Below are 27,668 nucleotides of genomic sequence, written 5' to 3'. Positions count from 1 at the left end.
GGCCGACTGCAGCAGCTGGGCAGTGATGCTGTTTGAGAGTCTGGAAACCCAGTCACCACAATCGCCCATTCTCATGGGACTGGGATGCCAGAAATTCTTTAGGAAATCATAAAAGGAAGTAACAGAATCATTTCAAGGGATAGGAATGTCAGGGTAAATTCATCGTGGGTGACCTGCTAAACCCACCCCCTAATTATGTCCCCATGAGAACTCAGATGACACTCTCTTCACCAAGACTTTGAAGAAATACATTAGTGAGGGGAGCCCAAGAATCTCTGAAATGCACCACCAACGCCATTCTCTGAGCTAGGGGTGCTGTTAGGGGACAATGAGCTTCTTGATTCCAATGGGGAGACCAGGCTCCTTAAGTGAAAAATGAAGCAGCGGCACCTACCCCCACCCTGGCCCGAGGCAAAGTGGGCATGTTACCACAGTGAGCCACGTGGCCAGCTCAGTAGTCACGATGCTCTGACCCACAGACATCTTTGGTGAAAGGTAACAGACTATGAAACTCCCAGGCCTTAAGTAGATGAGGAATCATGAGAGTCACCCTGCACAAGTTACTGAACTTTTTGTCTGGTTCCTCACCTGTAATACAGAGATTAAAGTACCACCTACTCATAGGGCGGCTGTGAGGGTTCTATGTAGATATACGTAAAGCCCTTAAGGTAAAGGCTGACACAGAGTAAGTGCTCAATAAATGCTAGCTGTCATTATTGCCATTATTATAAATACGTATATCTGGCAGAAAAAAAATCAAGTCTTAGTAAACAGAGACCTGACTTAAATCACCATGATAGTTCTAGACCTTCAGCCAAATCCGAGACCTGAATCGATCCACAGATGTAGGGCTTCTTGAATGAAGGAGACACTAAGTCACCATGAGAGAAAAAACTCTACAATTCTACAAGTACATAATATGATTCTCCTTCTTCCAAGCAAGCCCTAAAGACACTTAACATCATTTCCTAGGATGGCTGTGCTCCTAGAGAAAGTAAAATATCCAGAACTTGGGGGAATCGTTGAACATGCACTCTGAGCTATCCCTAATGTCATAGAAACCCCAGATGCTATTCTGGTCTGTGAGTCAGAGTGGGAACAAACGAGGGCAATGCTAACTAGATTTTTGACCCGAATTTGTTACACAGCAGGCCCAGTGGGACCCCATATCCATCTGAGTTCTTGAGGAAAGAGCTTGCTCCTAGATGTGTGAATTAAAGGCTGTCACTGGAGGAAGGAGAAGCTACAGGCACTCCTCTCCCTATCAAAACAGTAACCTAAGAGCATCATGGCATCTCTGATAAAATTGCAGAGATGAAGACTAACATCAAAAGATCCCAAAGATGTAGGTAAAATGATTCTAGTCAAATCCCCATTTAACTCACCAATTTAGCAGGTGCAGAAGACGGATGGGCCTTGGAGAATGAGTTTGCATCACTGTAGATTTAATACAGTTAGGGACTCCAATTAGAGATGTTCTTCCAGATGTGACATATTGGGGCATATTCACAGAGGCTGTGGCACCAGCTTTTAACCTGGAAAACTTTTTCTATTTCGTAATAACTAGTGAGTATCCAAAGTAGTATATTTTAACCTTGTGGGGACAAAAGTACACCTCCACGGCATTACCTTAGGATAATTTTACCCCTCCAGTTCAGAGTCCCTAACTCACCTATAAGAAACAAGTTTGTCTCATTCTCACAGGAGACCTAAAATTGGCTTGGTACGTTAATAGCACCCTGATAATAGAACCTATAAAACTAGAAGTGCCAAGTATACTAGATGTCTTAGTAAGATACAAACATACTGGAAATGAAATAGAATATAGGTTATCTTAGAGAAGTTTCTGTGTGGTCAAGACCAAATGAAAGACAAGTAGGTCCACCTTATGCCACTTAGCCTTAAGAAAGAGGGGTGGGTGTGTGTGCGTGCGTGTGGGGGGGGGTGTGCGTGTGTGTGCAATACACACACGCACGCACCCACACATACACACGCCCACACACACTCAGGATCCTGAAATCACAAATACACTGCAGGAAATGGGACCTCACTTTCCCAATTTGCTGACTCCTGCTAATCGTGATCCTTCTCTCATCCCACACCTAAGGCCCCATAAGGACTTGATTAAAGGGGGGAAAAAAGAGCTCTGTTCACTGATGGCTCTCCTTGGTATATTTGGAGGAGTATTGACAGGATGTGGGGAAGAAATATTTAAGTGAACACCTCACAATGAGGCCAATGAGAATATCTGTGATCCATATACTCAACCAAAGGGCCCCTGCTGTTCTCAGTAACATGGTGACACCCTGGGCATATCAGCCAGCCTCTTTCCAAAGCCATTCTCATGATTTTAAACAGAGTCATGACCAAAGTCGCCATAGTGGTAGCACAAAGCCTTTGTGTGAGATCAGCACAGACTGCCCTCACCAAATTAACCTATCACTGCTGCTGAGTGCCTAACTTGCCAGCCTCTCTGCTCCAATATCAGGTTAATTACTGGACCCTTTCCATCTTGGAAGTGCCAGAGAGTTATGGCACTCTGGATATGGATTTGCCTTCCATACTCATCATGCTTCTGCCACCACTGACTGTCTTATGGACTGTCATGTCATCAGACATAACTTTGCTCCTATCTAGTGACCTCACTTCGTACAAATGGAGTAAGACGATGGGTCATACCCATGAGATTTTCTGACGTTATGCCACCATGCAGCAGCAGCTGGCCTTACAGAATAGTCTATCAATAGTTCCAGTATGGCACCAGATGAAAGTTATTGTCTTATGATGTTGGAATGCAGTCTTTGCCTATGATGTTCAGGTGCTGACCCACAGGATGTAGAAAGTACGCTGAACCAGTGACTATATATGGCGCTCTTACCCACAGGTTAAATATGTAGTCAGTATCCAAGAAATGGGAGTGGCACTCTCACTATTAAACTTTTAGTCCACTCCTACGATAGTTGCTGCCCATCCCTGGAAATCAATGATCAATCAAAGATCAGAGATCTTATTACCCAGCAAAGAAATGCTTTCATATGGGGACACAGAATGATTGCATTGAATCAAAGTCTACTATTACCCAGCCATTTGGAGCTCCTCATAGAACTAGCTGAACAAGTAAAGAGGGATAATTATGTAAGCTGAGAAGATTAACACTCACTATCGAGGGGAAATAGTTACCTCTATATAATGGAAGCAGAAAGGAGTACACGTGGAACTTTGGGGACCTTGTAAGGTGCCTCCTAGTATTGCCATGCCTACTGGTTAGTTAAGGGAAGATCACGTTGGCCAAATATATACAGGACTACCAGGGGCTCAGAGCCCTCAGGAATGAAGATTGGGGGGTGCCTGGCTGGCTTGACTCCTGATCTCGAGGTTGTGAGTTCGAGCACCACACTGAGTGTGGATATTTCTTAAAAATAAAATCTTAAAAAAAAAAAAAGAATGAAGATTAGGATCACACCACTGGCAAAGAACCTCAAACAACAAAGGTAGTGGCTGAAGGCAAGAAAAACACAGAATGGGAAGTACAGTAGGAAAGTCGCAGAGCTGATCAGAACTAGCTCTAAAACGTTTACCAATTGTTCTTATTTGCTGCCTTTACATATAAATTTTCATTAATATTCCTCTTCACTCACATCCCCTTCTCCTACCATTTCACATCAGGTGTGTTGGGGGTGGCTAACTCTACAGCTGAGCCCAGGGTTACAGAGTATTAACATTATGGCGGAACTCAAGGAGGCACGGACACCCCCCTCCCCGAGAGTCTGGACCTGGAGCTGGATGCACTGACTGACGAGTTTTCCTCTTTGGGGAAGAGGACGCACATGTCTTCAGCTATCCATGGGACGGTTGTGTATCTCCTTGAAGATGTTCGGCCTGTGGCATACTGCTTGAGGACTGTATCTGATAAGGTCTCCCCTCTTTCACTGAAATCCTGTTTGAACTCATCAGACACAAAGAGGAGCTGTTCAGCAGCCTCTTCCTGTACACTCCTGCATATTAATAGAATTCATCCTCCCATTGGCCTTCAGAAAGCTACAATTACTATCACTTTTCACACTAGTGTCTGCCCTTCTGACTGCTTGTTTCACTGGTTTCAGCAGACACATTTAAAGTTTCCCCAAAACTGCTTCTATTTTCTCGCTGCTCCCTCATCCTATGACCCTGGGTTATACCCCTCCAAGACAACCAGCGTCAACAATGGCTTCTTACTTGCCAAATGAAACAGAATCTCTTCAGTCCCCTCTTACTTGGCCTCGCTTTAATTCTTGAAACCTTCACAAAACCATTTGCTTCCTCCTGCATTGGTTACTAATCCTTCTCATTGGTTGCCGACTCCTCCTTCCCTACGTGCCTCTTACATGGTGGTGTTCTTTCTCTAAAGTTCTATCCTTTCAGTAAGAAAGTGTTATGGAGGTGCCAGGACAGTCCCTCAGGAGACAGAGGCAGCCCCATTCAGGTCTGGCACAGCCCTGACATGGTGCCACTCCTAGGCCCCTAAAGCTCTACCTACTCAGCACTCATGCAGCAAATCTCCCTGGAGCCTAGCTTGAGCCAAGAAGCTGGTTATAGGAGCTCTAAGCCTCAATGAAAACTGAAGTAGAAGGGAAAAGAAATCAACCTCTCCCTGAGCAAGGATAAAATAAACGGGAAGGAAATTCTATTCTGACATCTCCAGGAGGGTATTACAGGGAATGAAAGAAAAACAAATGTCACCCTGTTGCCATGGAGTCCCTAATGTCCTCTTAATTACAATGAGTAGCACTTGAGCTCTGTCAGCCCCACGCCAGCCACCACTGCATTTTCCATCTCCAGCAAGAGGGGATCTAATACCTTCCACACAGTTTGTGAATATCCTCATTGTTTGATTAACCACGTCAAACGAATCCCACAGTAAACAACCTCTATTTACATCCCTATTCCTGTTAACTTTGCAGTCATCACTCTTTGGAATAAAAACATAAGGTGCAGGATCCCCCTTTGGCACTTTATGCAAAATCATGGCTCAGTCACTGGCTTGGATGTCTGCTCACTCATTAACACCAATGTAATGTCATTCACTAGGCAGCGTCCCTACAAAATGTATTTTCTTCACCTGAACATGCGCATGAAGGGTGCATTCAGCACCCAAGCAGTGCCCTGGTGAGCACCAGGGAGAGACAGACACCAAAGGTGGTGGCATAGTTCCTTTTCTAGCTGTAGAAGGAAAGCTTTTGCTCTACTTAGAGGTGCTCAGGATGGGTCATTTCTGGGCAGGGCAGAATATTACCCAGTCCTGAGGTCCTTAGAGATGAAAGCCCAGTTGCATATCTTCTGGTGCATAAGACAGACAGGCAGCTTTTACTTGGGCTGTGCTGCTGCCTCACACTGTACTGCAAATTCAGGATGGGGGGAAAAAGGCATTACGGAAGGAAAGAGGATAGAAATGATCCAAAAAAATTGAAATATATCTTCACTATTTCAGAAGAAAATGAGAAACTGCACACCAGCACCCAAGGCCCCATGGCCTTTGAAAGCCTTTTAAGTCCTTAATGCTTGTTTTCTTTCTCTCTCCGAGCATCTTAAAAGATATTAGCTCCCAGACCCTAAAGCTAGGGAAAGCAATGGCAGCCTGGAGGAAGGGACACCAAGAGGAGAGACACGGAGAAGGCAGGACTGCCACAAGGCTAGAGAGGAGCAGGTGAGGGTCACTGGGCTGGGTCTGAGCAAGGGCACCTGAGCCGCCCTGACAGGGACACAAAACACCAGCCATCATCGCTGAACACCGCTAAAGCAGCATAGTGGCTATTGTCTCTATCTTCTCCCTTCTGATTACTCTACAGCCCTGATTGAAACTCCCTATAAATGACCGAATCAACAGTGGAAAAAGCCAACCATGGCCAAAGCCCACAGCACCTTTCAAAATGAAACAGACTCTCTTTTGTCCCTTCTTCCCCGGCCTCTCTTCAATTTCTGATAAACTGAGCATCCTTTTCTTCTTGAAACCTTCACAAAGCCATCTGCTTCCTCCTGCACTGGTTACTATTCCTTCTCATCTGTTGCTGGCACCTCCTTTTCTGCCTGCCTCTTAATTGCTGGCATTTCCTCAAGTTCTATCCACGACCCTCCATTTTTTTTTTCCTCACTCGACACATTTGCTAGTCCCTTCATACCCAGGGATGCTACATGTGATGGCTTTCAAGGGTCTGTCTCATCCCCAGTCCCTCTCCTGAGCTCCAGTGCCATCTAGCTAACTGTAGCAGAGACGTCTCTGCCTCGATGTTCCATTTTCAACTCAACTTGTCAAAAACTGGACTCTTCATTCTTCCCTAAAACCTGCTCCTCGTCCTCCTGTATCCCTGGCTACTGGTGAACGGAAGTGTCAGTCATCACCTCAACTCTAAACTCTCTAGACTCGTCCCTCTGCCACCTCCCTTTCACAATGGTGAGGAGACACCACTGACCTTACTTCCATCTTTCTCTTTCCTCACTTTCACCTTCTTCTTCTTCAGCCCCCTTCTCCATTCAAGTCCTGACTGTCTTGCTCCTGGTTAACTAACAGTCTGTCATGTAAAATGCCCTCTGGCTCTTTCACATTTGTTGAATGAAGAGATGGACCACATTCTAACCGATTTTCCATATTTACAGTCTTACTCCACCCTGATTCATATCCTGCACTGCAGGCAGAATGATACTCTAAACCCCAATTCTCATTCTGTTTCCTCTCTGCTTAAACACTTGATGGTTTTCACAGTTTGAGTATTTAAAATGCCCAAAGTAGTTAAATTACTTTCACGGCATCCTATCGCCTAAAAGGTAAAGTATATTGTCCTTAGCATTGTTCCAAGTTATCCATTAAAAAACCCCTGTCTTCCCGGAAGAATCTCTCACTATATGTGAGACTCACATCCAGCTCCACTTACAGTTTACAGTCCCAAGTGCAGCACAGTAACCCGTACCAAGCAGGACCTTTGTGTATGCTGCAGCCCCAAGCCCTCCCCCTCAGCCCTGCCCATCCATTTTAAGAATCAACTGAAGCATAAGCCCCTCTACAAAACCTTTGTGACTCACCCCTATTTCCAGAGGTAGCAGGAGGTGAAGAGTAACCCCATCCTCTTTTGTACCCTCTGCCCACTGAATCCATACAGACATCTGTCTCAGTACTACAAAACTGTATATGCAGTAAGAAAACACTGTTCTTGGGCACCTGGATGGCTCAGCCAGTTAAGCATCTGATTCTTGGTTTTGGCTCAGGTCACGATCTCATGGTTCATGGGTTTGAGCCCCCATGTCAGACTCCACACTACTACAAAGCTTGCTTGGGATTCTCTCTCAGTGTCTGTGTCTGTCTGTCTCTGTCTCTCTGTCTCTCTCTCTCTCAAAAATAAGTAAACTTTAAAAAAAGAAAAAGAGAAAACAATGATCTTCATGTATGACTTCACTAGAATAAGCTTCTGGAGAACAAAATCTGTATCTCATTCACCTTTGCAACCCTCCAACCAAGTCTAATGCATGGCACTTAATAAATACTTACTGAATGGAGCAACGATAGGACATTAATTAATTAATAGGACATAGCTCAAATAATAAATACTCCAGTGCTAAGGGTATTGAGAATAAAAGCTACTTTCAAGTTGGAGAGGATTGATATGAAGACTTTCCTGTTTTAAGTCAGAATTCAAATTCAAATGGAGTCTGAATACCGGTTGTCCAAGAAAAGGTTATCACTAAGGTGACACTATAAGGGCACATTAGAGAATGAAAGGGGTTACTAACTAATAATCACGACAAGACTAGCAGTGTGAACTAGAAATGTAAAATGGGATTTATGCCACTCTGCAAATCATAAAAGCTAAATTGCTTTAAGAGTGACATGAAATATCAATTATAAAAAATTGAGATCTTATTTTCCCGGCTGTCTCACACTAACTTTCAGAACTTTCTGTTTGAGAAGAAATCTCCAAGACACTGTTCTCTACTTCCTACTCAGAAGCAAACATTACTGGCTGCCCACCAAACAAACCTTCCCACAATCCTTGCCATTGAAAATGCAATTTTGTTCAAGTGTTCAAACTCCCTCCTACCTCCCCTCTCACGGTGACCTGGAAGAAATTTCTAATCGTAAACCAATCATGGGACACCTATTCCCTTTGCACAAGGCTAATTACAATGTGGGCATATAGCACCCATTATGGCCATTAGACATCAGAGGAGAAAGGTTGGTGGGGGTGTTTCTGAAATGCACATGTACTGTTTCTATAATAATGAAAGGTCTCACAGGCAAATGTCTTTATGACCTGAGGGTCGGGAAAAAATTTTTTTAACTCTCCAAAGTGTGACAACCATAAAGTAAAATTCATAAATTCAGCTACATTAAAATAAATTCTGTTCATCAAAAGATAAAAATTCAAAAGTCAAACCACAAACCAGAAGATATTCATATTTTCAAAAGCACATATAACTGGGAAAACACAGTAATAAATAAGTCCTTTGGATTCATGAGAAAAACACAAAAATCCCACTGGAAAAATGGGCAAAAGTTATCAATAGGCATTTTTGCTGAAAATGATATACTAAAGTCTTATAAACTACTAAAAGATGCTCAAATTCATCAGTAATCAAGGAAATGCCAATTAAAGCTATGGGATCTAATTCACACCACATTTTCAAAATTAAATGTCAATACCATACAATCCAGCAATTCCACTACTGTGTATTTATCCAAAAAAAAAATGAAAATACTAATTCAAAAAGATATATGCACCCCTATGTTCACTGCAGCATTATTTACAATACCCAAAATATGGAAGCAACCTAAGTGTCCACTGATAGATGAATGAAGATGCAGTACACACACACACACACACACACACACACATCTGTAATGCAAAAGGCATTTCTTACTATGGGCCAAAGAATTTGAAAGCTACTTTCGTTGCACATGTTCTCCAAGAAATCTACAGAAACAGCATTATGCATAATAGCAAAACCCTGGGATAAATTCAAATATCCTTCTATTAATAGAGTAGACAAATAATTTGTAGTATATGCATACACTGGCATGCTATACAACAGTGAAAACGCTAACTATGGTAACATCTATCAACATGATGAGTCTCAAAAACACACTTTTAGGCAAAGAAGTCAAGTCACAGAATAACACACCAAGTATGAATTTTTATATGAACATTTCTTAAAATATGCAATTTTAGAGATTTAACTGTGGTAAAACTATAATGAAAAGGAAGGGAATAGATTTCTGGTTTCCGGTCCAGCACGTAAAGAGCAAAGAAGTCATCACTGCACCCTAGTAAAAAATAAAAAGCTAAACAAACTGATAATTACAATATTCTTAGGTGGATCAGAGAAGTGAGGTCACAGGGCAAATGGCTGCCCCAAAACATGGAGACAGACAGGTGTACCCAGAGAATCACAACTTACTGGAGCAGAAATCCCTATGGGAATAGGTACAGGGGTGTGAAAATCTGGACTGTAAATGATACTGCTGGAGGCTCGGTGTGGAAAAGTCTGAGAGTTAAAAACCACAGGGGAATAAAGTCATAGGGAGGCCCCTGCACTTTTGTGAGCTTTATGTCCAGGAGTTCTACCACACTCTCAGGATGGAGATTAGAGAAAAATCCCCCCATGCTCCTGGCAGGGAGAGGGGTAAAATAAACATCTGGAAATACACCAGAGCATTCCATTCTTCTTAACAAGGCTTGCCCTCCAGACAAACTATTTTACCATACCCTAACCTATTGGGGTTTTATCAAAGCCTAACCAACCCAGGAGATAGAAAATACTCAATTCTAGTCTGCTTTGGTCTTCTACATGAAGGGAAGAGAAACACCCAACTCCAGTCCTCTCTAGCCAGCCTACACTAGCTAAGAGGGTTGAGGGGTTAAAAAAAAAAAAAAAAGAATCATTTGTGAAATTCACAGCACAGGGACAAGGCTTATAAAAGACTGAGACCTAATCACAGAACTACAGAACACTTCCCCTTCCCAACACCTTACCATTATATTACTAAAGGCCTTTACTGAAGTTCTTTTTACTCGCTACATTATGTCCACCTTTCAAAAAATTTACAAGGCATACTAAAAAGCAATCAATCAATCAATCAATCAATCAATACCCCACAGTTTAAAGACACTGAGAAAGCATCAGAACCAGACTGTTATGGCAGGGATGTTAGAATTATCAGATCAGGAATTTAAAACAACCATGATTAATACATTCAGAACTCTAATGGAAAAAGTAGCCAGTATGCAAGAACAGATTGGTAACATAAGCAGAAAGATGGAAATGCTAAGAATCAAAAAGAAATGCCAGACATCAAAAACACTAACAGAAATGAAGAGTGCCTTTAATGGGCACATTAGCAGACTGGATACAGCTAAGGACCTGAGCTGAAAACAAGAGTTGGATGTTTAACCAAATGAGCCACCCAGGTGCCCCAGAATTTCCCCCAAATTAAAGACAGACACCAAACCAAAGATCCAGGAAGCTCACAGAACACCAAACAGAATAAATGTCCCCAAAAACTATACCTAGGCATATCATACTCAAACTGCAGAAGATCAAATATAAATACAGAGGAGGGTGGGGAACCTAACCTGTAGAGGAACAAAGGGAAGAGTGACATCCAACTTCTCCTTGGAAACCATGCAAGTATGAAGACAGTATAATGTTTAAAGTATTGAGAGAGAAAAAAAATACCAACCCAGAATTCTGTATCCTGCAAAATGATCCTTCAAAAGTGAATGAAAAATAAAGACTTCCTCAGATAAACAAAAATGGTGGAATTTGTTTCTGGTAGATTTGTCTTGCAATAAGTGTTTTAAAAAGTTCTTCAGAGAAAATAAAAATAATATAGATCAGAAACTCACATCTACATTTTAAAAAAGGAAGAGTTGAGGTACCTGGGTGGCTCAGTTGGTTAAGCATCTGACTTCAGCTCAGATCAAGATCTCACAGCTCGTGGGTTTGAGCCCCACATCGGGCTCTCTGCTGTCAGTGAAGAGCCCACTTAAGATCCTTTGTCTCCCTCTCTCTTCCCCTCCCTTGCACACATGCGCACGTGTGTGTATGTGCACATGTGTGTGTGCACTCTTTCAAAAATAAATAAGCATTTAAAAATAAAAACATACAAAAGGAAGAGCAAAGATAGATAAGTTTTTATTTTATCTTTACTTATTCTAAGAGATAAGATTCTGTTCAAAACAAAAGCAACCGGGGCGCCTGGGTGGCGCAGTCGGTTAAGCGTCCGACTTCAGCCAGGTCACGATCTCGCGGTCCGTGAGTTCGAGCCCCGCGTCGGGCTCTGGGCTGATGGCTCAGAGCCTGGAGCCTGTTTCCGATTCCGTGTCTCCCTCTCTCTCTGCCCCTCCCCCGTTCATGCTCTGTCTCTCTCTGTCCCAAAAATAAATAAATGTTGAAAAAAAAAAATTCAAAACAAAAGCAACAATGTATGACTACAGTTTATATACATGAAATGAATGACAGCATTTATACAAGTGATGAGAGGGAGGAATTAGAAATATTTTGTCATAAGGTACTTGTACTACCATGAAGTGGATATAGTATTACCTGAAAGTAGTCTTGGGTTAGTTGTAAATGTATACTGCCAACTCTAGAGCAACTACTAAAAAGTTAAAAAGAAGTATATCAGATATGCTAAGAAAAAAGAGAAAATGTAATGATAAAAATTCTAAAAACCACAAAAGGCAGAAAAAGAATGACATGCAATAATAGGAACAAAAAAAAAACAAGAAAAGAGCAATGAATAGACAACATTAAGAACATGGAAGTTATTAACCCAATTATATCAGTAATCACTTTAAATGCCAATGGTCTAAATACACCAAATAAAATACAAAGATTGTCAGAATGAATCAAAAAACAAGACCCAACTATATACTGTCTAAAGTAAACCCGGTCTAAATATAAAGACACATTTAGATTACAAGCAAAAGGATAGAGAAAGATATACCATGTTAACATTAATCAAAAGAAAGCCACAGTAGCTTGGTTAATTTTCAGACACATTAAACCTCCAAGGAAAGAAAATTATCATGGATAAAGAGGGACACTACATAACAATAAAAGAGTCACTTCTTTAAGAAGACATAATAATCCTCAATGTGTATGTACTGAACAACAGAGGATCAAAATACATGAGGCAAAAACTGATAGCACTGCAAAGAGAAACAGCCAAATTCATTATTACAGTTGGATATTTCAACACCCCTTTATTAGAAATGGGCAGATCCAGGGGTGCTTGGGTGGTTCAGTCGGTTGGGCATCCGACTTCGGCTCAGGTCATGATCTTACGGTTTGTGAGTTTGAGCCCCATGTTGGGCTCTGTGCTAATGGCTTGGAGCCTGGAGCCTACTTCAGATTCTGTGTGTGTGTCTCTCTCTCTGCCTCTCCCCTGCTCGCTCGCTTGCTCTCTCTCAAAAATAAACACTAAAAATTTTTTTTTTCATTTTTTTAATTAAAAAAAATGGGCAGATCCAGCAGGCAGAAAATCAGTGAAGACATAGTTGAACAGTACCATCAGTCAACTGGACAGAATTGACATCTATAGATACTTCATCCAACAACAGAATACACATTCTTCTCAAGCTCACATGGAACATTCACCAGGACAGATCATATGCTGGGCTATAAAACACACCTAAATAAATTTAAAAGAATAGAAATCATACAATATCTTTTCTTAGACTATAATGGAATTAAACTAGAAATCAATACTAGTGATAGCTGGGGAAAATACTTGGAGATTAAACTCACTTATAAATAACACATGGTTCACAGAAGAAATCTCGAGAAAATTAAAACATATTTTGAACTAAACAAAAATGAAAATACAATTCATCAAAATTTATGGGATGCAGCAAACAGTGCTTAGAGAGAAATGTATAACATTAAATGTATATGTTAGAAGAGAAGATCTATAATCAATAATTTAAGTGTCCATCTTAGGAAACTAGAAAAAGAAGAGCAAATGAAATACAAAGTAAGCAGAAGAAAGAATAAAAATTAGAGCAGACATCAATGAAATTAAAAATAGGAAATTAATACAAAAATGTCAACAAAACCAAAAGCTGGCTCTTTGATCGATAAAATCAGTAAGTCACTAGCTAGGTTAAGAAAAAAAGGAGAGAAGACATACATTACTAATACGAGAATAAAAGTGAAGATATCACTACAGAGTCCAGGAACATGAAAAGATAATAAGGGAATATTATGAATAACTCTATGCCCATAAATTCGATAACTTAGATAAAAAGAACCAATTCCTTAAAAGATACAATCTGCCAACTCACAAAGAAACAGAATAAGCTTATATCTATTTAAAAAATTGAATCAATAATTAATAACCTTCCAAGACAAAAAACATTTAAGGAAGAAAGTATACCAATACTACAATCTCTTCCAGAAGACATAATTTGAGGGAATACTTCTTAACTCATTCTAGGAGGCCAGCATTACCCTAATACCAAACTCAGACAAAGATATTACAAGAAAACTACAGACCAGTATGTCTTCATGAACACAGATGCACAAATCCTCAACATATTAGCAAATCAGAGGATCAAGAGGTACAAAATTTCAGTTACTAAATAAGTCACAGGTAAACTATATGATAGGGAATATAGTCAATAATATTGTAATAAAAAGAATTAGCATTAGCAAACCAAATCCAATAATGTATAAAAACAATTATATACCATGACAAGTGAGATTTATCCCAACTATGCAAGGCTGGTTCAATGTCTGAAAACTGATTAATATAATCCATCGCATCAACAGACCAGCGGGGGGGGGGGGGGGGGGGGGGGGGGCGGGGAAGCATATGACAAAGTCCAACACCCACCCATTCATGATAAAACCTCTCAGCAAACTAGGAATAGAGGGGAATTTACTCAACTCAATAAAAAGCATCTGCAAAAAACCTACAGCTAACATCATACTTAATGATGAAAAACTAGAAGCTTCCCTGTTAAGATCAGGAAAAAGGCAAGCATGTCCCCTCTGATCACTCCTTTTCTTTTCTTTTTTTTTTTTCAACGTTTTTTATTTATTTTTGGGACAGAGAGAGACAGAGCATGAACGGGGGAGGGGCAGAGAGAGAGGGAGACACAGAATCGGAAACAGGCTCCAGGCTCCGAGCCATCAGCCCAGAGCCTGACGCGGGGCTCGAACTCCCGGACCGGACCGCGAGATCGTGACCCGGCTGAAGTCGGACGCTCAACCGACTGCGCCACCCAGGCACCCCTGATCACTCCTTTTCAACATCATACTGGAAGTCCCAGCTAATGCAATAAGAGAAGAAATGAAATAAAAAGCATATATTTTGGGAAGGAGGTTACATGATTGTCTACGTAGAAAATTCCAAAGAGTCAACAACAATAAAACCTCCTGGAACAAATAAGCAATAGTAGCAAGGCTTCGGGATACAAGGCTAATATACCAAAGTCAACCACTTCCCTAGATACCAGCAATGAACACATGGAATTTGAAATTAAAAACAATACCATATACATTAGCACAAAAAAATATTTAGGTATAATTTAACAAAATATGTACAAGTTATATAAAAGGAAAACTATAAAACATGTTACACAAACCAAAAAAGAACTAATTAAATGGAGAGGTAGCCCATGCTCATTGATTCAATATTGTCAAGATACCAGTTTTTCCCTAATTGATCTATTCAAGGCAATCCAATTCAAAATCCCATCAAGTTATTTTGTGGATATCAACAGATTCTAAAGTTTGTATGGAGAGATAAAAGACATAGAATAGCTAACACAATATTGAAAGAGGACTGACACTATCTGACTTCAAGACTTACTGTAAAGCTACAGTAATCAGGACAGTGACACCCGCAAAAGAACAAAAAGATCAGTAAAACCGAGGAGACCCCCATAAATACAAGCAATCAACCTTTAACAAAGGAGCAAAGGCAATACAATGTGAGCAAAGTTAGTCTCAATAAATGGTACTGGAGGGCACCTGGATGGCTCAGTCAGTTGAGCGTCCGACTTCAGCTCAGGTCATGATCTCACGGTTTGTGAGTTCGGGTCCTGCATCGGGCTCTGTGCTGACAGCTCAGAGCCTGGAGCCTGCTTCAGATTCTGTATGTCCGTCTCTCTCTTCCCCTCCCCCACACGTGCTCTGTCTCTCTCTGCCTCTCAAAAATAAAGAAAACTAACTAAATAAATAAATAAATGGTACTGGAACATCCACATGGAAAAAAAAATCTAAACACAGACTTTCCACCCTTCATAAAAACTAACTGAAAATGGAGTATAGATCTAACTGTAAAGTGCAAAACTATAAAACTCCGGGAAGATACCATAGGAGAAAATCTAGATGACCTTGGATGTGGCAATGACTTCTTAGATACAACACTAAGGGCATAATCCATGACAGAAAGAGTTGATAAGCTGAACTTACTGAATTTTTTTAACTATTGTTCTGTGAAAGACACTGCCAATAGAATGAGAAGACAAGCCACAGACTAGGAGAAAATATTTGCAAAACATCTGTCTGATAAAGGACTATTATCTAAAGTACACGAAGAACCATTAAAAATCAACAATAAAAAAAATGAAAATCCATTTAAAAAAAGGCAAAAGACCTTAACAGACATCATGAAAGGATATGTTGTTGATGGGGAAAAAGATGCTCTATGTCAAATGTCACTGGAGAACTGCAAATTAAAACTAGTCAAATACTACTCTATAGCTATTAGAGTAGCCAAAATACAAAACACTGACAACACCAAAGGCTGACAAGAACGCAGAGTAATAGGAACTCATTCATTGCTGGTGACAATGCAAAATGATACAGCCACTTTGGAAAACAGTTTGGCAGTTTCTTACAAAACTGAATACACTCTAGCAATTGCACTCCTTAGTCTCTATCCAAAGGAGTTTAAAACTTGTATCCCCACAAAAACATGCACACGAATGTTTGTAGCACACTTACTCCTAATTATAAAATTTAGAAACAACTAAGAGGTCTTTCAGTGGGCAAACTGTGGTACATCTAGACAACGGATTATTCAGCACTAAAAATAAATGAGCTATCATGCCATGAAAAGACATGAAGGAACCTTAAATGCATAATAGTTCTAAGTGAAAGATGTCAATCTGAAAAAGCTCCATACTGTATGTTTCCAATTACACGACATTCTGAAAAAGGCAAAACTACAGAGATGATAAAAAGATCGGTGGTTTCTGGGGGTTAGAAGGGAGGAAGGGATGAGAAGAAAGAACACCAAGGATTTTCAGGGCTGTGAAACTACTCTGTGACCTTACAGTGGTGGATACATGTCATTATACATCTGTCAAAACCCAGGAACTGTACCACAAACTCCAAGAGTTAATCCTAATATAAATGATAGATTTCAGGTGATAATGATGCATGGATGCAGGTCCATCAGCTGTAACAAACACACTGCCCCAGTGGAGACGTTGGTAGTCGTGGAGGCTGTGCATGTGTGAGGGCCAGGGAATGCATGGGACATCTCCGTACTTTCCTCTCCATTTTTCTATAAACCTAAAACTGCTCTAAAAATAAAGTCTCTGTTTTTCAGTTAAAAAAAAAAAAAAAAGGGAATGAATGACACAACCAAAACTCAGGAGAGGGTGACAGAAGGTGATGGGTTGCAGATGTAAACAAAGGGCTTCTAGGAATCTGGTTAGTTCTTAAGCCGAGTGACAGATCCCCAAATGAATCAGTTATGACTTTTCAGAGTCCCTGGATTTACCGCCCCTCGTGCTGACCATCGAGATAACAGCTTTTCCTTGTTTAAACCCCAATTTGAGTTGTGCTTTCTGTTATTCCCAGTTAGAATCACCCAAACTGGTAGTGTCTTAATTTGGATGCAGTACAACTGGGATCTGATTTAGCATGTCAACATTTAATCCAATTCTGTTTGTCTAAGCAGATCATTAAAACTTTACATTAGTTACCCTCCAACTATAAAAAAAGATATGTTTGAGGGAAATAAAGAAACTGTAATTAAAACAACTCAGTATTTTTCCAACCCTAAAACGTATCTCCCTTGAAAACATTCTGATTAAGCATGTGTGATACCAAGGACAATCAAGACTTTTTAAAAAATCTATAAATCACCAAAGAGATAAGGCATCAGGTTTGTACTCTTGCCCTCCGTGGGGAGCGGCTTAATCTGGCTGGAAGATCACACATTTCCCATTGGAGCTACAGGCTAGAGGTCAGACCACAGGGCTGAATTCAGCTACCACAGGAGTTCTTAAAAGGAGAGCAAACAAGGAAATGAGATTTTGTTCAGAAAGGGGCATGGTCTCTGCTGTTTTGACCAGAGAACTAAAGAACAATGGTTTCTCCACAGACAAGTCCTATACTAGAAATTGTGCCCTGCTTAGGAAATCACCTCCATTCCACCTACTTGCATAGACAAAAAAAGGGGTGGGGCAATAGAGGGACATACATGGGCACACACCATTCGTTCTACCTACCAGACACTATGAGCTAAGCCCTTCACCTGCATGGCTCTATTTAATCCTCAAAACAACCCTGCAGGGGGCACCTGGGTGACTCAGTCAGTTAAGCGTCTGATTCTTGACTTCAGATCAGGTCATGATCTCTCTTGTGAGATCGAGACCCACATCAGGCTCTGCACTGACAGTGTGGAGCCTGCTTAGGATTCTTTGTTTCCTCTCTCTCTGCCCCTCCCCTACTCATGCACGTACTCTCTCTCTCTCTCTCTCAAAAATAAATCAACCTAGGGGCGCCTGGGTGGCGCAGTCGGTTAAGCGTCCGACTTCAGCCAGGTCACGATCTCGCGGTCCGTGAGTTCGAGCCCCGCGTCAGGCTCTGGGCTGATGGCTCGGAGCCTGGAGCCTGTTTCCGATTCTGTGTCTCCCTCTCTCTCTGCCCCTCCCCCGTTCATGCTCTGTCTCTCTCTGTCCCAAAAATAAAAATAAAAACGTTGAAGAAAAAAAAATTTTATAAAAAAAATAAAATAAAAAAAATAAATCAACCTAAGGGGAAGAAAAACCTGCAAAAGCAAGTCTGCTCGTCTCCTAAGATGAAGCTATGGAGAGGTTTAGTAAGCTGCCAAAGGCTGCCCACTAGTGGTTCGTGGAGCTGAGATTCACACCCATGTCTGTCTGATTCTAAAGCTCGTATTCGTTTATTATCATACACAAGAACCACAAAGAATACCACAGGACAACTCAGTCTTGGAGCATTACCTCTTTGCAGGGACTCAAAGGCTGTCCCTGCACCCCCGCATCTCTTACGCGCTGTTAAGTCCAGTGCTGGCCACACCATGAAGATGCAGACCCAGCCAAGCTTAGCAGGATTCCATGATGCAAAGGGATCCCTACCATCCTCGGCTCCCAGACCAAAAAGCCTGGCCCTCACATCCACCAGTCACTTCACACATGCATCGTCTTGGCCACAAGAGGAACAAGGTTGAAAAACCAAAAAAAAAAAAAAAAAAAAAAAAAAAAAAAAAGCGTCTGCTCAAGCAACTACACCCCGTCTGCCCCCGGTCCAGCTTCACTCTGAAGCTGACTCTTGATGCTCATTCTCCCGACAGTCATTTCCACAATTACCTAAGGTCCAACAAGAGACAGCCCTCAGGAGAGGGGCGCTGCTGTAGATGGCGTGCATGTACATGAGGTGAACCATCAGCTCTGCCAGCCACCAATAGCAGAGGAGGCGACCCAGCCCCAGGGCAAAGGCCGAAAGGCTGGACTTCAGCGAGCAGTACTCTTGCTGCTGCATCTAAAGTAAAAACAAAAGAAGTCATTAGATTGCGTGTGGACTGTTTGCATCTTTCAAATAGTCCCCTAGACAATGTTTCTAGCATACTTCTCACAAATTTTATTCATATATCTACTAAAAGAGGATTGGTTTAGTTATTCATTGTTCTTAGGTGAAAAAGTCACACCCAAGACCGAAAACTCTGTCCCAGAGTAAGAACAGGGTGGGGCCAACAAGCTAGCCAAGAACCAAGATGGGTTCTGCATCCCTCCATCCCTGGCAACAGCCCTGCAAAAAGCCAGGGTGGAGGGCAAGATCTGATATAGTCTCTCTTCCTCAGGACTCTGGAGTCTCTTTGGGCCCAGGTGTCACCGGCCTGTCTTCATCCATCACCCACCCACATGTAAGGCTGGTAAAAGTAAGGCCAAGTCAGGAAGGGGCACAGGACTGGTAAGAGAAAGGGAGAATGAGACACAGAACCTGGCAACAAGGAGAAAATGAGATGTGGGTGTGTCGTTTTACCTGAAGTTGTTTTTGAAACAGGCAGAATAAACGCAAACAGGGACACTACATGGGACAAATCTCTGGCTCGGCAGGCAGTGCAGTGTAACACTTAAGAACATGGACTTTACAGTCAGAACTGGGATCCAATTCTAGCCCAAACCACACGGCTGTGTGATCCTGAGCAGGTTACTTAATCTCCCTGAGGCTTGTTTCCCTCATATATAAAGTGAAAAAAAAAAACTGTCATGACTAAATATGGTAACACAGAAGAGGTACTGAGTATAACACCTGGCATATAAAAAGCACTGGCTAATTGGTAGTATCTGATAAGTGATGTGCCTCCTACTGCCTTTCTTCACATTCTTCCCTCATGGCATCCCAGACTACTGGCTACAGGGCAGAATTAGGACACAGTTCAGAGCCAAACACCAAAGGTAAAAGAAAGAAGTTCTTATTGTTCAGAGTCACCGACAAACTACTGAGCTCACTCAATATGTGTGGACATATTGAGTCAAAGTAGCCAGGCTCTGGGTCTTGCTTGCCCCATTGCCTGCTGCTTAGGGACGCCCAATAGTTTAAAATACATAATAGATGCTGAAAGGCAGAAGCATCTTGTAAAATCTGCGTGAAGTCCATCAATTTCAGACTTCCACCACTAGACAAACGTACAAAAACAAGAGAGAGCAGGTCAATTTCTGGATCTTGCTCTGACAAGATTTTATTAGACTGAAGCCTGCTATGTAATACAGAGGTGAATTTAATGCATAAATGATGAAGTAGAATCTGCAAACATTCGCTGGCAGAAGAAATGGGCTTGATTTAGCTTTTACGGTTTGGGCTCAAGACACTACACAAACAGGTAAGGCCCATTCTTAGGGCCTCTTTGGCTTCCAGGCTCCTTGAACATCAAAGGCACAAGGAGTCCCGCTACAGTCAGGAGGAGTGAGAGGCAGTGCCCTCAGAGAGGAGGGGGAACCTGCACACCAGGGTGGGTATTTTTATTCCACTTTGACAATGCATTCTACCACTTCCGCAAACTGTCCTCCCACAGCAAGAAGCCAGCTGAAGAAATTCTGGCTGGCTCAGGGGCATTACAATAACCTGCACGAATGGTGTGCTCCCTTTCACCATCTGCTTGGGTAGCTGCACCAAGGAAAGCTCATTGGTTTAATATTTTCCATGTAAATTGATCAAACCAACAGGAATTTCCTTTTTCCATTACCTGTCCACAGATGGCCTTAGAAAGGTATTTTGCCGAGCCATTCCAACCTCCCTTATTAGAACCAACAGTAACTGCTGGGAGAGATCTACCAGGTCACCTGGGAAGAGTTTTCCAGGAAGGAACACTGGGCATATGAGGGCTTTGCAGACCCATACAGATCACAGCCGAATGCAACCACAGCTGAACTATGTGACCCAATGCACATCCCTTACCAGGCATAAACTGAGGGTGGTTTTCATTTGAATGCATACCATAAGTGTGCATGCTCTCCAAGACTGCATAAAGTCTACCGCAATGGATCTGTAGGCCAATGGATGGATAAAACTACAATGCAGAAAGGCCTACCTGCCCAATCATTCATGTCTACATTATTGAATTGAGAAGAAAAGGAAATAACTCAAATGTCCAAGAGCAGGAGGTTGGTAAAATGCATGGGTGCACCTCAATATATCATGTAGCCATTAAACTATTTTTTTCAATGTGTATAAATAATGAAAGACTGGAAAGATACATAACAAAATGGCGACAGTGACTGTACTCTTTTTGGTAGGATTTTTGGGTTGCTTTTAACAATTGGTTATTTTTATTATCGAGGGGAAAAGTAATGGAACTTCACGATATTGTGAAGACTTTGGTCCTCTCTGCTTATGACCAAAGTAGAGGCAAGGTCCTCTACTTCTTCACCTTTCTAAAAACCATCTAGCTTCAGGATCTCCCCTGGGCAGCCCGAAATCCTCTATGGGTAAGTATTCTCTCTCTCTCTCCTACACTAGACCCATGTTTATTTCTCAACTTCCCACCTTGCTTGTTGCTCAGTACCTATGTACTGAGTTCCTCTTTGTTCATTCTTTTCCAGCTCTCTAAAGCAAATTCATTTTGATCTAATTACCATCAGCAATTGAGGAAACAATTATGAACATAGTGTCCATTGGTCTGTGGAGGCTGGAAGAAGAGTTCAACCCAAGGCAATCAGCAGAGCTAAGACAGGAAGAGGCACCTACACCATTCCAGAGCACAGGTGGGCCTTTCTTGGTGCCACACTCTTGGAGGGAAGCAAGTCCCCAGCTGAATGTGATAATGGCCTCAAAAGCATTGTTGACAGAACACAATCTTCAAACAACCAAATGTCCCCAGATTCTAAAAAAGCAGCTCTCTGCACGTGGCCTGTAGGCCCCTAAGCGCAAGCCTACCCTAGCACAGGTCCCCTGAAGACCAGCCCCGCACCTGAGGTCTCAGAGCATCACTAGGGGTGCAGCCCCATCCCACAGAGCCCCCCCCCCCCCCCACCAGCCAGGCAGTCAGGAAAACATGTCTACCTAATCACCTCTTAGCTCCAGGCAATCACCGTTCAAGGTCAGTTCAGAGGACTGCCTTCGCTTCCCCAAACAATGTGCAGTCTAAAATGACACAAATATCTGTAATTAAGGAGAAACATGAGGTGCATTTTGTGGCTGATTGGCTTCCCAATAATGGCTTACCTATTCTCCTCAGGGCAAAACTTCTCTACCCGGTTTAATGAAGTATAATTACGTGTCACCACTGGACCAGAAGGGCTGGACTCTTCTCCGCAATGCCCCCTTTTTGATGCCAGATGCCTCCTCATTCCGAGTAACAGAAATGTCAATTCCTTAATCGTACAAGTGAATACAGGAGAGAAGGAAAACAATCCAGTTTCCTTCTATTTGCTTGTACTTAAGAAAAGTTATTCATCTTTCTTTAGAGTCATATGATTGCAGTCCATTTGTAACTTCAATCTAGTTGACTCCGTTTTAAAAAAATTCAGCATTTGTCCCTTGCCGATCCAGCAGGAATAAAAGACATGCCATACACAGCTCCCCTAATGAGCAGGGCTGCTCTCTTGCCTGTGTGCGAGCATTTCATTTCAGAGATCTCAAACCTCGGGGGGTGCCAACCGTAAGACCATTGGAAACCGCCATCAATGGGAATTTTTAGTTAAGACTCCACTAAAAAATACACATTAACTCATCTGCCAAATGCATTTTAAAACATGTTATATTTTAAAACCTCATTTCATGCAAATTGCATAAAAAGGAATATTGAAGCCTTTCAAAGATAGTCTGATGATTAAAGATGACAGTTCTCAAAGATGAAAGGTTCTCTTCCTTCACACACTAATAATACATATGTTTAAGAGCACCAAACAAAAGCCTTCCCTGGAGCCAATGTTCAACTGTGCCAAATCTGCTCTAACCTCTACCCTTGGGTCAAGGGCACTGTAGCCAGGTGTCTTATTCCTTTGTAATGGAGGGCATCTCTCTAGTCCATGGTCACAGACTACACCCCCTACTCCCAACAAAGCATTCTGTCATCAGCCCTGCCCTGCCCCTCCCCAGGCATCCAGACCAGGCCAGGGGTTTTCAGGGGTCTCTGTCACAACAGATGTACCTACAGCTGGTGCAGCTGCCACAGGACGAGAACCTCCAGACCCAGATGTCCACCGGGACACACGGCATCCTCTAACTCCTGTGGGACTGGCTGCCCAGCTGGCAGCAAGGCTCACATCTGTACTCCTTCCATCCCAATCTGCATTCTCTTAGCCTCTCTTTGTTTCCGTGTTACCATCTATAAAGTAGTGGTAACAACAGTATCTCTCTCCGCCTGTGGCCTTGGTGATGAAGAAGCTGGCACATGCCAGGCCTGGCTGAGAGGAAGTGCTCAGTCCGTGTTATACCAGGTGGCCTCTAGAGCCAGAGCCCGCCCCAAACCCGGAGCAGCATGTCTGTGACATTGCCCGCCTGCCCAGCTCTCACAGGCCCCAGCCACTCAAGGGCTGGGCCCACCCCGGTACATGCGGCAACCACCTACATCTCTCTCCCGAAGAGACAGAGTCAATACAACTGGCCTCTTCTAAGGCCAAGAATGGCCACTGCCCAGAATCCCCCACTGCTGTGCCCACCTACATGACAGGTCACCCAGAGTCTTGGTTCTGGCCTGAACTGTATTAGTTCACAACCTTGGGAGCTTCCTGGGGTAGAATCTAAAACTGGCCCCTATACACAGAGGGCATGGAGAGACAGAAGAAAGAGGCAGGCCACTCCAGATTGGTAGGTGGCCAGTGTAATAAGCAGAGGAACTTCTATACAAGGCTGGGCTGGGGTGGCTGCAAGAACTCCACACCTGCCTACCAAATCTTAAAAGTTTATACAGAGGCCTTAACTAAGTTCAGTCACATATTCAGTCCAGAGGGTCTCGATGACACCCTATTCTCAAGTCTATGTCCCAGAAACAGCTCCTAGTGGGGAATGGTAGGCCAATTGTACATTCTAAGGACAGGGGAAGGGGTGGGGAGCTCTGACTGCCTAGGTTCAGCTTGCGGGTCAACCAGCAATCACATCCTCTCCAAGACCTCCTCCAACAACCTACCCCAGAATTGTCACACACTTTCGGCTAATGACAACAATAACAGTAATCATTAATACTTCACAGTGTTTACACATTAGGCCATGTTACCTATACAAAATCATTTGATCCTGAGAACAATCCTATGAGGGAGATACTATTATTCTTCCTATTTCACTGATAAGGAAACTGAGTCACAAACAAGGTAAGCAATTCACCAAATGCTCTCTAGCCAAAGAGAAGCAGGAATTCAAATCCTGTAACAGTAGGGTTGGGCTCCAGGGTCTTTGCTCTTAACCACCATGCTCCCCTGGAGGCGGGGGGAGCATAGCCCTCAGCAAGGAAAAGCCCCCTGGCCCTACCACACTCAGACTCACTGTCCTGCCCCACACCAGCCCCCCCCCCCCGCCCCACTGCACAATTCCACCTGCTCAGGGAAAGATGTGGGGACCCCAGGCTCCAAGCTAAGTGAATAAACAAGCCTTGTGTGAAAGTGTCTCTGTTTGTTAACCTGCCCCCAGCCACAGAAGAAAAATAAGCAGGGCATATGTTCCTGAAACTGCAAATGCCATCTGAGAGGGCCTTCAAGTCAAGGCCCTGCAGCCTCTTAACAGGCAGATTTTTATCTGCTCACGATCAGTGTGCAAATCTCACATGCCTTACCTCACAGAGGACACCTCTTCTATGCTTCCCTCATCTTGTGTATGCAATTTACACACAAACAAACTGGGTGAAAGATACATTCTCCCCAGGGTGTGCCTAATACTGTCATTTTACCAACCAGAGTTTGCCCTTCCAGTTGGTTTCCACAATGGGGCTCCGCTGCCCCCTGGTGGCACAGCCTCATTCTCTGGCTCTCGCTGACCTGACCACCTAAGAACCATGACTGTCAGTCAGTATTATCATTTTAGGTGACATTTATTCATTCACTCACACAAACGTTGCTTACAAGGTCTTCCATTTGGCTTTCCTCCTCCCACTCTTGGGAGTGCAGCCCCTTCCTTCTTGGCCCCCCTGAAAGAATTCTTTCACTACTAGCTTTAGCTTCCTGGTTAACTGCTCCCCTTTGAGACACATTTCTCTCAAAGAAGGTAAGTGCCCCATAAGACCTTCTGTAACTGCAGAAACCTCTTGGCTGCTTTTACTTATCCTGCAGCTTACTAAACATTTTGCCATTTCTACACCGACTTTCCTATGCATCTTCCCAGATCATACAGAAATGTTTCAATTTGCCTTCTGAGTTTCCTGGTTTTAGCAAGTGCTACCATTTTGAAAGGAATGAAAAAAGAGGGGTAAGACAGAGATGCAACCAGAGTCCCTACAGGACAAAACCTGGAGGGCCTGAACCCACACTGCACTTGGTCACCCCCACCCTCTGGCCCCCAACTCTATTGAGGAACTTAGGACAGTTCAGCCCCTCAACACCCAGCAGGCATCAGAATCACCTGAAGGCCCATTAAATCCCATTGCTGGGCCCCACCCCCAGAATGTCTGAATCAGATTTGAGGTGGGGCCCAAGAATCCGCATTTCTAACAAGTTCCCAGGTGTTCCTCCTGCTGCTAATCCAAAGACCACACTTTGGGAACCACGGAGCTAGAAGATCAGCTGCCATCACTAACCACCTATCTTTCACACAATCATTTTAAACATAATTTTCAAACACAATCTTCAAATACTTCATGACAGAAGAATGATCCTATGTAACCCAAACTGAGGTATGAGAAACCGTATGCCAAACATTTATCTGCCTGGAATATCCATTTCACTTGAAGACTTATGGAGAAAAAAAAGTTAAATAATTTAACTGGCAATTTTAAAACTGTACCTTGTTGTTATAATGCAGAAGTACACTTTTGAGTACAAGAATAACTTCAGGGGATTTTTAAGACAGAATATGAGATTTTTAAGAACCCTGCTATTTTTCCAGGGGGCACCTGACATGCTCGCCTTTGGAAATATGCAACACTGCTGCTGGCCCTGCACTTTGGGCCCATTTCCAGGCATGTGTATGTGTACACGTGTGCATGTGCATGTGCTGTGTTTTATGTGTACATGAGTTGTACTGCGTGTGCATGTACATGTGGACATATGTATTAATATTCTCACCTCCATCAAGATTGTTTTGGTGACAGGAGGTAGGAATGTCCCTTGAGAAACACAGGCTTTAGGTATTATCAATTACTTAACTTTTATTAACTTCATGAACATGTTCCATGAGGCTAGCTATAGAATGAAAACAAAAATTCAAAGTAGGAGGGAAAATGAGATGGGAATGACATAGATAGCTTGATGGGAGCTTCAAACAAAGCTGTAGGGAAGCTGGGTCCTGGACAGAAACAGGCACTTGGACCCAAAAACACACTGTTACCTTGAAACTCTCTCTACCTGCACTCTGTTGGCTCATCTAGGTCCCCCTGAACAATTCCCAGGCGATGGCAGTTACTTCATAAGCAGTTTGTGACAATAAAGGAGAACATGGTATTTTCCAACCAACAGCATAGATAGTATCTCTTTCTACTTTTCCAAGTACCACCACCAGAATCCACTTTTGTCTTTCCCTGGGACTTCCTGGCAGTGGATACCCACCCTTAAGTTCCTTTCTGTGCCCAGTTACTAATCCTGGTTGCCAGCACCCACTGAAGAGTCAGGGTGGGGGGTTCCTAGAGCCAACATGCCCCAGAGACAGGCTGATCTGTATTTCAAATACTTATTTCTCACGTCACAACAGAAACGTGTCTTAAATTTGTGGGCACCCCAGAATGAAAAGCCTCAGGAGTCTCATGGATGGCCATGGCCAACAAGGACGGAGTACCAATCCAGTCCCCCCACGGGCTCTACCTGGGTGATGAACTCTGGGAAGCTGAGGATGGGCCCGTTGTGGAAGACGGGGTAATAGAAGACGTAGGCCACCAGCCAGGGAAAGGAGTAGAAGCTGTTCTCAGTCTCCTGCCAGCAGAACTCGAGGCTGAAGCTGGTGTAGTACAGGCAACGCACGGTCAGCGTGAACTGCAGCAAGTAGTACTCGTTCTCCGTCTGGTACCACCCTCTCTGCAAAAGTCACAAGAAGAGGACAACTCTGGAGTGCCAAGGAGGGATGCCATCCAGTCCCCTGGGAAGGAGACCGCTTCCACAGAGAGAGCAGCTGTACCATACAGGGGGTTTCTCCACCACTGGGAAGCAGGTAAATCTCAGTGGGAATGGAAACCAGGAGTTAATGAGCAGTGGGTGGAAGAGCGTCTCTAACACCGCTCATCTACTTAGCATTAGGCCTCATGTGCGGTGATGAGAGTTTGCCCAGATAGGCATCAGATTCATCCAGTGGGGGACATGGAGATGAGCTACAGCCAGTGGATACTTGGACAGTTCTTCCAACAATACTGAAGGCAAAGAGAGGCTTATAAACGTCACATGGGATTCCTGTGTTCAACATATTTTTCCTTTTGCTCTTCTGTTAATCTGGCTCCACATGTAGTTGAGAACTATTTGCCAAATAAGCTTTAGAAACACAGTCAAGAAAAATAGTCCTTGCCCTCGAGGTGTCTAAATTCCCACACAGCAGATAGGCATGTAAGTATATAATTACAATGCAGCACGAGATAAGACATAACAAGCATGTACTAAAAGATGTATGAAATAAAAGACAAGAAGCAAATGCGGTAGAATCTTAACAGTACTAGGTGGAGTAAAATTTGGATCATTTTATAATCTTTATGTTTTTACATTTGCCGTTATATATATTGCCTTTTTCATGAGAAGAACAAGTTATGGGAATACAGACCAGATATAACGGGGGACAAAGAAAGGAATAGTTAATGTGATCCATGG

General features: G+C 42.8%; 1 protein-coding gene across 3 annotated transcripts in view; it reads right to left on the bottom strand.

Moving 5' to 3' along the window:
* HHAT (hedgehog acyltransferase) overlaps positions 1-27,668 on the bottom strand; it is a 299,112-nt gene that overhangs the window by 207,841 nt on the left and 63,603 nt on the right. For 2 of the 3 annotated variants that reach the window (XM_047077282.1, XM_047077283.1), the window contains 2 exons: positions 26,682-26,891; positions 18,606-18,777 (listed from right to left, as the gene is read on the bottom strand). In XM_047077282.1, the coding sequence (XP_046933238.1) occupies positions 18,606-18,777; positions 26,682-26,891 (382 nt within the window). The remainder of the gene's footprint in view (positions 1-18,605; positions 18,778-26,681; positions 26,892-27,668) is intronic. The other variant, XM_047077284.1, reaches the window with a different exon arrangement.

This window comes from Lynx rufus, unplaced genomic scaffold (genome assembly GCF_022079265.1).
Source record: "Lynx rufus isolate CCGP_SWC_20201006 ecotype Redwood Valley unplaced genomic scaffold, mLynRuf1.p SCAF_15, whole genome shotgun sequence".
NCBI lineage: Eukaryota > Metazoa > Chordata > Mammalia > Carnivora > Felidae > Lynx > Lynx rufus.
Note: the sequence above shows the minus strand (reverse complement) of the source record. Positions and strands in the feature narration are given on the sequence as shown.